The 17,509-nt window shown below is 35.7% G+C and overlaps 1 protein-coding gene across 1 annotated transcript in view; it reads left to right on the forward strand.

Moving 5' to 3' along the window:
- Positions 1–17,509, forward strand: part of ARHGEF28 (Rho guanine nucleotide exchange factor 28) — a 152,701-nt gene that overhangs the window by 36,816 nt on the left and 98,376 nt on the right. The window contains exons 6-9 of the mRNA XM_044663055.1: positions 3,010–3,052; positions 12,389–12,512; positions 12,880–13,012; positions 16,796–16,851. Of these exons, the coding sequence (XP_044518990.1) occupies positions 3,010–3,052; positions 12,389–12,512; positions 12,880–13,012; positions 16,796–16,851 (356 nt within the window). The remainder of the gene's footprint in view (positions 1–3,009; positions 3,053–12,388; positions 12,513–12,879; positions 13,013–16,795; positions 16,852–17,509) is intronic.

A 17,509-nucleotide genomic window follows, 5' to 3' on the forward strand; every position in this document is an offset into this window, starting at 1 on the left:
GTACCTTTGTTTTAAGCTCAGTTCTTAAATCTTTGTCTAAGGTATGAATGTCCAGATAACAGAAGAAAAATATTATCATTCCTCAGATTTTTCTCTGTTTACTCCCAAACCTTTTTCCTTGACAGTACATGTAAAGTAAGCATTATTTTAAGCCAAGTTTAATCTTCCCTAGATGATGAGCAACTTAGAAATGTTTTCTCTTTTGAATGAAATTACATGAAATTTCTAGGGCCTAAGAAGAGCTGGACATACCTTAATGGTTCTTGGCAGATTATGGTCTGTATATGGAAAACTGACTCTTTCCAAATAGGATCATTCACAGACACTGGGAACTTTAGCCTTCTTTCACCTAAACTCAAAATCCTGGCAGGCCAAGTGCCTCAGATCTATCTTTCAATGGATTCATGGTCTCGTTTTTTTACTTCTTGCCTCAAATTAAGATGGACTTGACATCTGTGCTATTGTAAGTCCTTTTATCAAGGTCTTGGTGTCAGGCTTGGAGTCTAGAAAACCAGAGTTCAAATCAGGCATCAAAAACTTACTAGCTGTGTAAATTGCTTGGGCAAGTTACCTGGGCAACTTGGGCAACTTGCTTAACCCTGTTTGCTTCAGTTTTCTCATCTGTAAAATAAGCTAGATAAAAAAGACAAAACACTCCAGTATTTTTCCCAAGAAAACCTGAAATGGGGTCATGAAGAGCTAAGCATGACTGAAATGACCCAATAATAGCAATCCCTGTAACTATTTGTTTTCAGTCTCCCACATAAAATATTACATATCTCTCTCTCTCTCTCTCTCTCTCTCTGTCTCTCTCTGTCTCTCTCTCTGTCTCTCTCTGTCTCTCTCTCTCTCTCTCTCTCTCTCACACACACACACACACACACACACACACACACCGAATTAGATGAGTCTGAGATCCTTTTTATTCTGACATTTTAAAAATATCTATATATTCACACACACACCTTTTATCTCTCTATATTAAGGAAGTCATATCATTGCACCCTCATTTTCTATAACATCTGTGCCATTTTCTCTAAATATCATATTAAGATCATGAATCTAGAACTTTTAAGGACCTTCAATGCCATTTGCTCTAGCCCCTTCATTTCATAGACTGGGAAGGAAGGTAAGTAGGTTGCCCAAGCAAACAGTAGATGGTAAACTTTGTAGATGGAATTCAAACCTAGGTCCTTTGATTCTGGACCCGGTGATTTACTTCTACTGTTTTATGTAGCTCCTATTTCCCTTTTCCAAACCTATGTTGTCAATTTTCATACACAGTAGATGGTCCTTTGGTAACCAAAATGGCAGCTTCTGCATCAATCCCAAATCCCATCATGTAATTCTTTTGGGAGACATACTGTATGCTTGTGATAATCGCACTTTGTCAAACTGAATAATTCTTTTTTTAAAGAAATTTTATTTTCTCAATTATATGTAATATAAATTTCAACATACTTTCCCAACATTACAAGATCCAATTTGTCTCCTTCCATTCCTTTCCTCCTCATTCTTGAAGATGGTAAGCAATTTGATCTGGGTTTTACGTGTATCATCATACAAAACATACCTCCCTATTAGTAATTGTGTTGTAAGAAAATACTCATATAAAACCAAAGCCCCCAAATAAAACCATAAGTAAACTAATATAAAAACAAGTATGTTTTGATCTGCCTTCTAGCTTCAACAGTTCTTTCTCTGGCAGTGGATACAAGCTGAATAATTCTCTCAAAGAGCTATAGATTTAAAAAATTATATATGATATCATTATATATTTGAGGCAGATAATGTCATTATATGAATAGAAACTCATACAAAGTGTCCTGAAGCCTGTCTAAGATCTAGGTACATCACTATTCTAATAATCTTGGTTATCTCATTTATCTTTGTCGCCTCAACTTATAAAAGTTAAGGAAAATACTTGTATGTCTTACTTTACAGAATTGTTGTGAGGATAATTTAGATAACATCTATAAAGTAAATCCATGAACTTCTGTGAGCTCAATTTGCTATTAAATGAAAAAAACCCATTTTTAATTAATTCATACCCATATTTATATTAATTTTTAAGTCTATAAGTTGATGATGACCATCATTGGTTTAGGGAATTTTTTCCACTAATGAAATCATGGATTGGCAGAGCCTATACTTATTTTTTGGTAATGTATTCTTTCTTAAACATACAAAGCATTTCCATTTTCCTTTTTCTTTTTAGTATCATTTTTTACATTTTGATTTATAACTTTAAAGGACTTATCCTCGCTCTGTAGATGGTGTGTTCTTCCACAGTGGTCGTTCCCTCCTTCCGTCTCTTTCACTGTCTAAATCAGTGTCTCTGCTCCATCCTTGTAGTAAGTACTCTCCTGGAAACAAGATGGTGCTAAGCTGCTTGCATGAAGCTCTCTGCAGTGGCTTTTGGGAAACTGGCTTTCCCTTTCTTTTTTATGAATCTTAAGGCAAATCTTATTGCCTCTCTTTGAGCTGGCTGCTGCTGCAACTTGTTTTGGGCACTGCAGCCATACTAAGATTTATAATTCCCTCTGCTACACTGCAGGACATTTTTCTTGAGCTTTGCTGGAAGGTGCTAAGGTGGTTTTTTTCTTTTCTTTTTTAAACACTTTTGTGTGATGGTGACTACGTATTTTGAATCAGGGATGAAGATGAAGGGTGGACCATATAAAGGGAAAAATAAGTTTTGTTGGGATCAAGCACATGACATTTGCTGATTTTCTGCACTTCTGAACACATTTGCTGGCCCTTGCTGAAGCTAACCTAGATTCAGGAAAACCATTCCAACACTTTAGAAAGTAGTGGTGTCTGTTTTTCACGGACCATGATGATCCTGTCCAGGGTGATGCTCACTTGTAAAAATTTGTTTTCTAATTTTCCACCTGGCTTGACAAAAAATGGTGGAGGTTATGAATTTCTTGTGAAAAAATTCATAAAAAATAATGACTGGGCTAGTCGACTAGCCTTAGTTTTAATTTTCTGTTCTGTGTTTTGTAGAGCAAAGAGCTTACAGCTTATCGGAGCCATCACGAGAGAAAAGGTATAATCATTACACATTTCCTAAGAAAATGCTTGTTGGACTAATTTTAAAAACAAATTCTGATTTACCATCTTGGTATATGCATCTGCCATGTCCAAGCATGGCAGATATCAAGGTGCTTAGTAGGAGAAGGTAGAATTCTGTACTGTGAAATACTTCTGCCATCACTTTGTATGTTAATAGTGACTGGGTTCCTTTCCTTAGCCCCATCACAGTGGAATCCTTCAGTTCCTAGGTCTCTATGTCTTGGGGCAGGAGTTTAGCCTTTTCTTGTTGAAGGGCTGCTTTCCTAGTCAACCAATCAAGCCTTGAAGGATGAAGGGGAAATGGAGAATAAGGACTGGTGGTTATTTGAAGGACTACAGGCATGTGATTATGAGAACTGGGAAGTATAGTAAGGTTTTGGGTGATTATGCCCCAGAGCAGAAATTCTTAGCCCTTTTTGGTTTCTTGAAGCCATTTGGTAGTTAGTCTGATTGAAGTCTACAGATCCTTTCTCAGAATAATGTTTCTAACTGCATAAAATAAAATAGATGATTTAAAAAAACAATTATTTTGAAACAAATATGCAATTTTCCCCATCCACATTCATAGACTCCCTAAAATCTTTCTGTGTATCTTGGGTTAGGAACTACTTCTCTAGAAAGAGTTTGATTTCTACCTATGACACTTAAGCATAAAGCTTTCAAAGAAAGTAAGAGTAAATAAATTTTAATGAGCTGGTATTGTCAGCAAGAATCTATCATTTTTTTTACGTGCTTATTGAGTACAGACCACAATGCTCAGTGCTGAGTGAAATAAAAAGTGTGAATAAGACAGGATCCCTGCCCTCAAGTTTATAATAAAAATCAGCATTTAGAAAAGATTAAAGAAAATGTCTCATGCACTGTTGTTTTCCAAATTGATATACAAATAAGGGATTTTGGAAGAAAACTTTCTAGCAGCTCCGACTGTTAATTGAGAAAAGTTGAGCAGATTTATTGACTTATTTCTTGTGTGAACAAAAGACAATAGTAGGCTGTCAACATTCAAATCCCATCATGAAAATGTATATTGTGTGACAACATTATGATATTTGGAGCTTCAAAGACCTATAGCCATGCCAAGAAGTGTCAGTAATGCTCCAAATATTTTTGTTTTTTTAAGACCACCTGAGAATAACGCTTTAATTCTCCCTTGGCTATATCTTCAATATTCAATCCATTTGAATATGGGATTTGATTGTCATTGTTTCCTTTTTTGTAATCATTAAATGTTTTAGATTTGGATGAGGTCAGGGTTAAGTATTCAAAGTCTTAGTTGACTTATGTAGATAAAGCTTAATGTTGACTAAAGATCACTGAAGATGAACATTTCACATGAAAATTTGGTTTTCTTCTAATCTTCACTTTTTATTTGGATGGAATAATTAGAGTAGCAATTACCAACTTGCTGGCACAAAACCACTTACATATATTTTTGGTAGGGAGACTTCTGAATTATAATTTATAGCTACCTATTCATGCACTCAGAGTTAATGGTTGTGGAAATCAAAACATGAATTTGACATTAGCTTTTAAAAATTTGGTAGTTTTCTAATCTAAGTTTTGAACAGTTAAATCTGTTCTTATCAATGTTTCAGGTGCCATAGGAGGATGATAGAATCGTGGAGTTTAGATGAACCTTAGAGATCCAATCTTTGCTTGAAGTATCCTTGAAAAATGAATGCTCTGATTTGGATGCTTCTTTAGAATAAAAGAAACAAGGAGCCCCAAAATGGGCATTTAATTTTCTCCCCCAAGTTGCATCTGCCATATCAATATCCATTCAGGTGTGTGTGTATGTATGTGTGTACACACACATTTATATTTATATATATGGCTAGCTGCCACATAAATATCCATTTTGGTTATATACATATACACATATATACAAACACACATATGAGTATATGTATGTGTGTATATATACATATATATATACATATATACATATTTAATATTCTAGCTGCCAAAAAAACTTTCAGAGTTGATCACCCTTTGAAAATCCTTAACCTTTGTAGAATGCTGATTTTAAAAAGTTTCCTTATATCCTTTAGTAAATACAATATCTTTAGTCCATATAAGCCTTACCATAATCTAGCTCTAAACCTACATTTTTAGCTTTATTTCCTATTATTCGTCCTTATATATTCTGTGTTATAGCCAAGTTGGAGTGAATACCACTTATTTTCCATAGTTGACATGCAATCTTGTGCCTCCACAGTTTGCCCTGGCCTCCAGTAGAATGTACTTAAATTCCTATTTGACTTAAAGGCTCCATTCAGTTGCCTTTTCTTTTCTTCCTGTAATTTTCCCTGATTCCCACTCTTGTTAATGTTATCTCAGTGAGTCAACAAACATTTATCAAGTGTTCCTTATGTACCAGGCACTGTGCTAAGAACTGGGGCTACAAAGAAATATGAAAGTGGTTCCTGTTCACCTTCCTCTTGATTTCCTTGAATTTAGCAATTTTTGTATTGATTGTGTCCCTAAAGTAGATGGAGAGCCTGTTTCATCTTTGCTTTTGTATCCCATTGGGGGAAAAAACACAACAAAAAACATTTAATGGAATTTTTGGTTTCATTGGTGTTAGAAGACCCTGCAGGTCAGTAACTCTTCTGAAAATTTTATCTTAGATTGTTGCTCAGAGTATTGAGAGATTAAATGTTTTGCCCAGGGTCACACAGCAAGCATATACCAGATGGCAAGACTTGAATCTAGATTTTTCTGAGATCAACTCTCTATCCACTATCTTATATTTCTCTTTATTCCTTGAACATAGCAAATGCTTAATAAATGTTTGTGGAATTAAACTCCTAAGCTCCCAATCAATCAGTTTAATGTTCGAAGGTACCTCAGAAGCTCTTGAATCTAATCCTCTTGTTTTATAGATGAAGAAACTGAGCTTGTGACTTACCAAAGGTCACAGATGGTAAACTTCAGAAGTGGGAATTTGAAGCCAGATCCTTTGATTCCAGAAACAGAGTTCTTTCTGATATCTTGTGCCATTTCCCCATTTTGATTCAATTCAGCACTCTTTTATTATACAATGGCTATTATGTGTAAGTGGCAGCCAGGCGGCATAGTGGATAGAATGCTGGACCTGGAATCAGAAAGACTCATCTTCTGGAGTTCAAATTGGCCTCAGACACTTCCTAGTTGTGTGACCTTGGGCAAGTCACTCAACCTTGTTGGCCTCAGTTTTCTCATCTGTCAAATGAACTGGAGAAGGAAATGGCAAACCACTCTACTGTCTTTGCCAAGAAAACCCCAAAGGAGTCAGACATGACTGAAATGACTGAACAACAACACTATATGTAAAGTATGGGGCTAGGTCAGTGATGGAGAACCTATGGCACATGTGCCAAACATGACACACAGAGCACCCTCTGTGGGTATGCACAGTGCCCTCCCCCTATACCCTCACCCCTGGTTACCCTTGGGTTCATTACTAGAAAGGCAGAGGGACTCAGGTGGAGCTGCTCCCTTCCCTCTTTCCACTGTGCCTGATGACATTTTTTCACATCACCCACCCCTCTGCTCAGCAGCCCAATGGGAGTGCACGCTCCCCTCTGCTGAGTGGGGTGAGGGAGGGCGGGACATGCCCAGCACTTGGTGGGGGAGCGGGGCATGGCACATAATCTCTAAAAGGTTCGCTATCACTGGGCTAGGGGCTCAGGATACAAAAACAAAGTAATATAAAGTGTCTGCCTTTCTCTCAAGAATTGTCAGATTTTATCATGTGCCTGCCATCTTATAGTATGTGTTTAATAAATGTTGAATTGAATTTAATCTAGTAGGGAGGTAAATATACATAAATAATCATAAAACAAATTGGATTATAAAAGCAAGGGAGAAAAGTTTATTGCTACTAAGAATATCTGTAACAAACAGCTAATAAATGTTATTAAAACAGACTCACACCATTAAATATCCCTTTAAAATATTTCACAAAGCTTGATAATCTTCCTAGATATATTTGAAATATTTTAATTGATAGTTTTTATTTTCACATCATCTTCATTTCTTTTTTCTTTTTTGTGAAGTTATTTTAAAATAACTGTCCCTCCAAGTTTTAACAACTAACAAAAATGTTTAGAATTATTATTTTGAAGCTAAATAAATATATCAGAGTTATGTTCAATTACCCTTAGTACAAAAAATCAGTTTGCCTTGAGAACTTTTATATGCCTATCTGGTCTAATTTTTTTAATCACCTCTTTTCTATCCTTTGATTGATTGAGACATTTTCCCCCTCTCCACTCAGTAAGCCATCTCTTATAATATTTTTTTAAGATGGAAAAAAAGAGCAGTTCAGCAAAACTAAACAACACATTGACTAAACCTGACACTTTTTGTGCTATTCTATAACTTTTATCCCATACAAAGAAAGAAGGGAAGAGGTATATTTTCTCATGACTTTTCCAGGGTCAAGCTTCTTGGTCATCTCGCTATCATTTTGAGTAGCAAGATTCTCCTCTGTTTTCTTTTTTTTCTTAAGTATTATATAAACACTGATTTTACATTAGGAACTTGATTAGAGGAGCAAAACCAGATTTAACTCTTAGCTGGCTACATCTTAGCATCTGAAACATAGAATTGGTTCTGTAGACATTTGTGTATTAGATGAAGGAATAAACATTTATTTAGTGCCTAATATGGCTATCCTTTTTCTTCCACTTTTCAGCTCCCATGCTTCTTCAGCCTCTACTTCTCACTGTTTATATTTTGAGTCTTGATAGCAATTCCCTTGGTGGCAGGAATATACTGGTGCATTCATACTATAGAATAGAGTATAATTGATGACTAGCCTTATGTGTGGGATTGTTTAACATCTTGCTGAATAAACCAGTGACTTCCCAAATCACAAAAAAAAAATTGATCTAGGTTATACTTCTACTTAAGTGATTCTTTGAGATTCTATGATCTTATTTTATTTTATTTTTAAAAATCCTATCTTCCATCTTAGAATCAATACTAAGAATAGGTTCCAAGTCAGAAGAGTAGAAAAGGCTAGGCAATAGAGGTTAAGTGACTTGCCCAGGGTCACGCAGTATCCAAGACTGGATTTGAACCCAGGACCTCCCATCTTTAGATCTGGCCCTCTATCTACTGAGACACCTAGCTACCCCTCTATTATTTTACATAGGAAACTTAGTTTTTGTAAAAGGGCACAATCAGCTGAAGAAGAATATACTCTTGACTTTGCAATCTTACTTCAGCCTGTGTCATGGTGACATTTTCCCAAAGAATATGTCTGACTTGAATGCCATTGTTGCTACCTCCTTTCACCCTATTAAAATATAAACTGCTGTTACTATTATACTGTCATAATTGTTCCTGTTATTTGTATCTACATTAACACTATTAAAAGCATTGTCTTCCCCATGGCACCCTTATATACTCAGGAGATGTGTTACCTAAACCTTATGCATAAATCAATGTAGGATAAATAAATGTCAGATTCAGAAAGGTTGCATGTTCTCCAATCTTTTTAAACCTTCATTCTGGAGAGGTAGTAACTATAGAATTCATTATAAGAAAAGAAATGATTAAAGATCCCATTAGTGTAGTTAGTAAGCAAGTAAGGCTAACCTTTTCCAATTAAGATTTCAGGGAGAAAAATGTGATATTTTAAAATTTAAGACTCAGAATTGTTACAGATCAATTGTAAAAGCTCACATCCAATCAATGGAATCATTTTTCTTTTTTCTCTCTTCCTTTCTTTCCCCCCTTTTTTTCTGTCTCTTCTTTCATTACTCTTTTATTTTGCTCTCTTCCTATTGTCCTCTCACTTTCTCCTCTCCTCTCCTCTCCTCTCCTTTCTTCCTCCCTCCCTTCCTTCCTTCCTTTTTCCTTCCTTCCTTCTTTCCTTCCTTCATTCCTTCTTTCCTTCCTTCATTCCTTCTTTCCTTTCTTCCTTCTTTTCTTCCTCTTTCCTCTTTTGCTTCTTTTCCTCCTTGCTTCCCTTCCTTCTCTTTTCTTACATTCTTCCTCTCTTTCCTTTCTCTTCTCTCTTTCAGTTCCTTTATTCCTTTTATCTTCTTTATTATGCTTTCTTTTTCTCCCTCTCTCTTATCTTTCCCCACCTCTCTCTTGTGTTATGGTAAAAAGCACCATAGGGATGGGCAGATTCATCAGCAGGTATCAGCTGCCCTCACACACCTCTCACTGCTAGAAAAGTGATTGATGAGATAACTGCCTCTAACAATCTGGAGGAAGTCTTTGGACTGTATGTTTTCTTTCAAGTGGTATATTCTGAGAATTTATTGGCCTGCCCTTTCTCTGATTTGTTCTCAGTCTCTCTTTAACTTCAGCATTGCCCTGTTGTTGTTTTTTTGTTGTTGTTTTTATGTTCTTAGGTAGAACAGTGGATTCTGTCTTTGAGTTTCTTGACATAGGATTATTATCATGTTTTTACATGGTGCATTTCATCATAATATCAAGGTTAAACTGGGGATTATAGTCAATTTGTATGTTGCTTTATTAAAACCTAAATTATTTAGCTACAGTCTTGTAGATTCTCTAAACAGTGTCTACAACAGGGTGGGAGGAAGAGTCAGGATGATTTTGATGAGAAAACAGAAGCCTTTTTCCTTTGCTGGGACAGTATAGAGGTGTAGAATTTGGGAGTGTAGATCAGGTTTTTCACAAACCCTGCCTCTTGGATTTTTTTTAGTGCCTTTGACATGAGAGCACTCAAGAGAAAGCTTTTTTCTTATAATCAGTAGCCCTGAGTCAGGGTCATCAGGATGTTGTATTATATACATTATCTGATTATCTGATTAAAAATTGTTTCTTAGTATATATTAAATATACATCATTATTTGATCTTTCTGAATCTGAACCTATTGATAATGAAGGGAAGTCACAGTAATGAACAGTCAATAATTGATCTGAGAATCCTGATGATAGAAACTAGTGGATTGAGAGTCAGGACTAAAGATAAGAGGTCTTGGGATCAAATGTGGCCTTAGACACTTCCTAGCTGTGTGACCCTGGGCAAGTCACTTAACCCCCATGGCTTAGCCCTTACTGCTCTTCTGCCTTGGAACCAATACACACTATTGATTCTAAAATGTAAGATAAGGATTAAAAAAAAGTCAAATGGATGAAGTTTAAATGTTTTGTTCACTGAAGAGTCCTTTTTCTTTCCAACTCTTAAAACAATTTAGGGCACTTAGTTCATTTTTGTCCTTCAGATTATTGCAAAAGGGAAACATGTGAGGCAGCTGAAGAGTTGGGTAATCTGTTATATGTTTTGTAAATGTGCTTTGCAGTTGCTAGGGAAGTAGAAAGGATAAGAGAAGGAACCCCACAGATACCATGACTACATTCTTACAACTGAAATACTTAAGTTTTAGTTATGCTTCCCCTCCTCAGTAACTCTTTCAAGGGTCTGTTTTAAGAATTCAATCCATTAGAAAGAGCTATCATATGGAAATCCTTCTACCCTCTCAAACATCCACAATGACTAGAGATTCATCCACTGTGGCTTATGGGGCAACAAGCTCACTCACTCACTGTAGAAGGAACGAGCTGGATCATGACTGCTTGCCCTGCTCTACTTAATCAAGTTCAACCATTTTCTTATCTTTAGATTTTTTTAAGGTCAACTGAATTTGAGGCACATAGGAAGTCTTTTCCCTTGAAAAATATATAATAGCCAAAATGAAATTCTAGATACTGATTCTGAAGTAGCTACCAGAGATAGGAAAGAAATCTTTAGATTTCTTGAGAACATTTTGAAATTTATAGAGAAACCTTTAGGAACTATTTGAATTTGTAGCCTAGAATGGATCTTAGCAATTTGTTATTATTTTTTAATCCAGCTCCTGATTTTATTGATAAGTGAACAGATCCAATAAGTGAAATCACTGAACAAAACTTTATTATGAGATATCTCTTTGATAAAAACCTCAATATTGTCTTGGATCACTATATTGCAAAGAATTCCTAAATTACTCATACTTGTTCATCATATAATATTTCTGTTACGGTGTATAATGTTCTTCTTGTTCTGTTGACTTTATTCTGCATCAGTTCATGTAGGAGTTTCCAGGATTTTATGAAATCATACCTCTTGTCATTTCTTATAGTATAATAATATTCCATTAAAGTGAGATGCCACAACCTGTTTGGTCATTCTCCAAATGATGGACATCCCCTCAATTTCCAAATCTTTGCCACTACAAAAGAGCTATGAAGCAGGGATTCTTAATAATTTGGTGTATGTCATGGATGCTGTGACAATCTGGAGTAGGCCATGGATCCCTTCTCAGAACAATGTTTTTAAAAGCATAAAATAAAATACAAGGGATTACAAAGGAAAACAATAATATAGAAATACAGTTAGCAGAATATTAAAAAAAAACACTCAAGTCAAGAACTATTGGCCTAACAATTTTCCAGTCTTTGATGCAGTATTAACATATTTTCCCTATAATATATGACCTATATTATATATGTACTAATATGTAATGTATTTTTATATTTCTCAGTATATTTTGAAGCATTCTTTAAGGGCTGAATATGCTAGTCTTCAGGGGTGATAGTGTCCTAGAGTAGAAGAGACTTCAGTTTTTAAACCCATATTGGGAAAGTGTTGCTTTCTCAAACATTATCTAATTTGACGTAAATATTATTTTGGCCTTTAATGTGTTGCTTTCTCTCATTTTATGGAATGAGTTTTTGTAGAGCAGTTTTTTTTTTCAAATATTACTGTTGTCTTGTTTGGCTTTTAGGCTCACAGTGTTGATACTGATGGGCTTTGGCCTCTTCACTCCTATGATTTAGCATCTAGGTTTAGGAGATTTCTAAATTGCATGTAGTTTATTTTTGATTATTAGTAACTTCATGTTCTAATCTGCAGCTTTCTCCCCTTTATCATTTTACTGATTGTCAGATTTCTGGAGCAAGACATGAGCAGGAGGACATTGAAGCTGGGCACAGAGGTGATGAATTGTGTGTATTTCTGAGGCTTACGTTTTGTCCTCAGTATGTCTGCAAAAACATTGCCTCCGACTAATTCCCAACCACATAAATGCTCTCCATTTTATTACTTGTTTGGCTGGCTCACCTGGGCCTCAGAAATCTTGTTTTATCACTAATAATGGGGAGTTGAATATTTTCTTGGGTAATATAGCAAGTATGAAATGACTTCCGAATAAGTGGAAGTGATGTTCATGCCTTTAGAAAAACTATTAAAATTTGAACACCTCTTGCTTTGAAAGTGTTAGACTAAAGGCAGTGGATGATGGCTCGAAATCTATAATTTTGCTCTTCTCTGCTTATGGCAAATAATTCTGTGTTCTAGGATTCAAGAGGAGGAGTGGGATAAATACATCATACCTGCCAAATCAGAATCAGAAAAGTACAAAGTGAGTCGCACATTCAGCTTCCTCATGAACAGAATGACCAGCCCAAGGAATAAATCCAAGGTAATTTACAGGGACCAATATTATATCTTGCAGAAAAAGGTAATAGACATTCCATTCATCTTGTCTTTGAGGTCTGTGAGTCCTAGCAGGTGCTAAAGTTTCTTCTACATACTTTAAAATTTTTAGATTTTTCCAAATCACATTTTTTTGCAATTTTTTTTGTGCTTAGAGTGGACTAGTATCCAAACTTATAGAACTATTAGCTTACCTTGGCTAGGGATAGGGGAAAGGGGTGCCACTCAGTACTAGGTACAATCTTTTAAGAGATAATTATTAATACAAAGACTTTGTACTGTTAAAAAAATTGGCTCCTACTACTCCAGCTGCTTTATGTCTTTTCTCTCTTCTGCTACTGTTGTGTCTGAAGACAAAGAACAAGGATGCCAAAGACAAAGAGAAATTGAATCGACATCAATTTGTCCCCGGGATGTTCTCAGGGGTTCTGCCATGTTTCGTTTGTGACAAAGCCCTTCTGGGAAAAGAGTCATTCCAGTGTGCTAGTAAGTATCTTCTTCTGATTTTGTCGAATCTTTTTGTATTTTGCTTTTGTTTGTTCATTTTCTCTTCAATAGTTTGTAAGTTCTCTATGAGAAGGGACTAGATTGCAACAATATGAGCTTAGCTACATTTTCAGGGCTGTGTGCCTGGTAGGTGGAGCACTCAAAATTGTTGGTTTTCTTTTTCTTCATTTTTTTGCTTAATTTTCACTTACTAAGAAAAACGGCACTCAAATGAGATTCAATGCATAGGTTTGAAAACTGTTTTTATTCCCAAATACACAGGTGGACTCTTGTGTCAGGAACAGCAACCATGACATGCCTCTTCGGGGCTGCATGCAAAGTCTTTGCTCCATTTTTAAAATAGTGACATTTTGAACTCACAGCTGAGGTTGGAAATATGATAAATGTCATTAGCAGATTATTTCTAAAGATGAACTGATCATTTTCCCTTATAACAAATTTGAACTTTAGCTCTTATCAGATATGCTTGACCTTCTCTACCATTTCAGTTGTCACTTTTTATTTGTTACAAGATCAGAAGTATGGACTTCTTGTGTAGAATTAGTTAATGTACTTACCCCAAACTTGAATAAATATTCTTTTAAATGTCACCAGCAGGGTTTTACTGGCCATTCTTCAGCCAGCATTATTAAATTCACAAAGATTCATAAGAACTTTGCAAAGATATATTTGTTAGTGTCAAGGTTGATTTCTTGAATAAGGATAGGGATAGATAAAGCTCACTCTTAAAAAATAAGCTGTGATTATTCTTAATCTAGCCCACAGCTGATTTACTAAATGTAACTTTGCATCTTCCATTGATGCCCACCACTCCCAAAGTCTCTTTCAAACTGCCATCATACTTTTCTCTTTCAGCTGGAGCCAAATTCTCTGAAGTTATAGTACCTGTGTTCATATCTCAGTAGCAATTTCCTAGTCAATCCGCTGGCTTCTCTTCCCCCTATCTTATTTTTTAAGAAACTACTCATTTTAATTCAATTTAATATAGCTATAAACCAGGCTCTTTGCTAAGTGCTATGGATACAAAAAAAGAAAAAGCTCCTCAAAGAGCTTCCAGTCTAATGGAAGATGACAACATTCAAAAGGAGGCTGGAATGCTGAAGAATAGGAGGACACCAGGTAGTGTAGGATGGAGGAGTCAGAATAGGATTATCTTCTTTTGTGGAACTGAAATCAGGCAGAGCTGTAGAATCCAAATGGGGTGACCAAAGACAGCCTTCAAGGCTTAGCCAATGCAAAAATGCCTTTTTCTCAGGCTTCACCTTCTTTGACCTTTTGGCTGCACTTGACACTGTTTATGATTCTCTTCTTTGAAATATTCTATCCTTTGGGTATCTGTGGGTAGTCATGACACTGGCTTCTACTACTTTTTTTTTTCTCCTTTTAATTGTGTCCCTTTCTTTGGTTCTACTTTTTTAAAAACCATTTTACCAAAATTAGTAAGCCTTAATCCTACCAGTTTAACCTTTTTCCTTTAAACTTAACTCGAGTAACTTATTATTATTTTTAAACCTTGACCTTCTGTCTTAGAATTAATAATAAGCATTGGGTCCATTGCAGAAGAGCAGTAAGGCTTAGGCATTTGGAGTTAAGTGACTTGTTCAGGTTTACACAATGTCTGAAGCCAAACTTGAACCCAGGACCTCTTGTCCATAGTCTAGCACTCAATTCACTGAGCTACCTAGCTGCCCTGTCATATAACTCATTCTTATAGTTTCAAACATAGCATCTATGGTGATAGTTCCTAAATCCACATATGCAGAGTTGACTTCTCATCTATCCTGTAATGATTTTTAACTACCTCCATAACATCTTTATATATAAAAATGCCTGGAAAATGACTGGAAAAAAAAAACCCTGACTGGAAAAATGAGCATGTCTGAAATGAAACTCATCTGCCCTCTCTTACCTTGCTAAAAGCAAAAAATAGCCACCAGCAAAGTAACAAAGTAAGTCTTCCCAACCTTTTATTTATTTACTTTTGAAACCTTTTTCATTTATTCAAAAATTTTTAATAATTATTTTTTGTGCTCCATATTCTCTCCCTCCCATATCCATTGAGAAGGTAAGCAATAAGATATTCATTGTACATATAAAGACATGCAAAACACAGTTCTATATATTGGCTATGTTTCTCCCCCCCTAAAAAAAAACACCCAAGAAAAAGAATGTGAAAAAGCATATTTCAGTCTTAAAACTAAGGGTTCATTAGTTCTCTCTCTGGAGGTGATAGCATTTTTAAAAAAGAATTCAGATTTTTGAAATTGTCATTAATTATTGTGTTGATCAGAGTAGCCAAGTCTTTTGCTTAACCATCTATCAGTGTTATCTCTCTGTCTCTGTCTCTGTCTGTCTGTCTGTCTGTCTGTCTCTCTCTCTCTATTTAGTAATTAGGTCAATATTCTCCTAGGAAAAGAGGCTTAAAAATCTTGGAATCATCTTTGACTCTCATCTTTCTTTGTACCTGATATCTAACTAATGAACCCGTCTTTTTCTTTATGATTTTTAACAACCATCCTTTCTATTCCATTCCCATTGTTTTGCCTTGCCTTTCTCAGTGGGTATGGTCCTCCCTTACCCATCACCTGGACTACTGTAATTATAACCTTGGTGTCTCCATCTTCAGGTATTTCTTCCTGCCTAGTGCTGTTTGGTTAATATTTCTAAAATATCGTTTTCATACCTTGCTCGAAAACTTTAGCAACTTTCCATTGCTTTTAAATTGACTTCACACTTTTTTTCAGTTTGACATATCAAGTAGCTTATAGAATGGAAATCTTTTGCAGTCAGGTGATGCCTGTAGATCCCTTCTCAGAGTATTGTTTACAAATGCATAAAATAAAATAGCATTACGATGGACACCAATTATATGGAAATATAGAGATCACAATATTTTTTAAAACCTTGTGAAGCCTAGATTAAGAACCCTTGCGTTTTCATGAGAACCCTCATTTGCACATATAAACTTCCTGTACTAGTATTGTCCTTTTACTATCCCCAATATGCTAAAGTTATTATTCTTGCTGAGACTTTGCTCACATTGTTTCCTCTCTCCAGGAATGGACTTATCATTCCACTCCCCTCCTGAAAATGAAATATTTCCTTGTCCTCAAGGACTCAGTTATATGATCCACCTCTTCCATAGGCCCTTTCTTAATTACTTATGCAAGTATTTGCTTTTCTCCACTTCTGAGATCCTGTGGTACTTTACCACAAAAATGTATTATTAAATCCAGTTAATTTTAATTGACTCTTCAACTTAATTGAGCACTTTGAAGTGAGGAGTTATGGTTCTTCTCGGTTTCATAGAGAAGAATAGGAACTTCTCAAGTGTGGTATAACCTCTAGACAAAAACTTGTAGTTTTCTCAAAATCTGTTAGAAAAATCCTTAACTGCATATGACAATAAGTTGCCTCTCAATCCCTGGTTAACATAAAAGTACTGACCAGGAAGGTACTGAACAAATAAGTCAAACAAGGACAAAAAATTTTTAAGTTCCATGAGGCCCCTTATATAAAACTGGGCATGCAGGCTAATATTTCTGGTCAACCTTTGCCAGCTAACAAAATTAAGGAAATCAGGGCTTAAGGGTTAATAAATATTTTGAAACACATATTTTGTGATGGCCTACAATTCCAGGTTTTAGTGGAAGAGGCAATTTAATGGGAAGAATCTTAATTAAGAGAAAATGTTCTAATCTTGTACATTTAAATAAATAATGCTATAATATGAATTTTTGAAAGATTTACTTTTTCTTTCAGTCTGTAATGCAAGTGTACACAAAAACTGCAGAGAATGCACCCTTCCATGTACCAAGGTAATCTGAGACCACATCTGAATTCTGTTGTTAGCTTCTCTTGGCTAAATTCTCCAATTATTGCTTTCTAAATATCTTCCCAAAGCAGCAGCTGTGCTGATTGGTGACCATTGATCCAGGAGGTAGACATGAGTTCTGCACTTCTAGCAGATGCTTCTAACAAACTCATAAAGACTAAAGTGCAGCCACACAGGAATGTGGGTTGGGTGTGGATTTGTTTTCATTTCTGTTGCTTGTTTGAGAAGGTCAAGGCTAAAATGAAGGAATCAATGACCGTTTCCAGAAGTAACATGGGGATGATTACTTAAAGCACAGTATAAATGTGGGCTATGATTATTCTTTGTCTTTTGGCATGTGAAACTTTGGTGTTTATGGCAGAAGTGTCCCAGAAGTGTCTCATTTCCTATTATAAAAGTTGCAGGCAAGGGAGCTACTAATTAGAAAAAGATAGTAGTAGGAGGAGATCAAATGGAAGGGAACTCTTCCATCTCATTCTTGACAAGGTCGGCAGGCTCTTCCTGGCTCCCCTGAGGATACTTATTGAACATTGTTCATAATAAAAAATGTGATGTCCAAGATGGGAGTAACAGATTAGAGACTCCTTCTGTTTAACTCTGTGGGACTTCTCGTAGTAAGACTTTGATCTGATATTGTGCAT

This window comes from Gracilinanus agilis, chromosome 1 (genome assembly GCF_016433145.1).
Source record: "Gracilinanus agilis isolate LMUSP501 chromosome 1, AgileGrace, whole genome shotgun sequence".
In the NCBI taxonomy this organism is placed as follows: Eukaryota; Metazoa; Chordata; class Mammalia; order Didelphimorphia; family Didelphidae; genus Gracilinanus; species Gracilinanus agilis.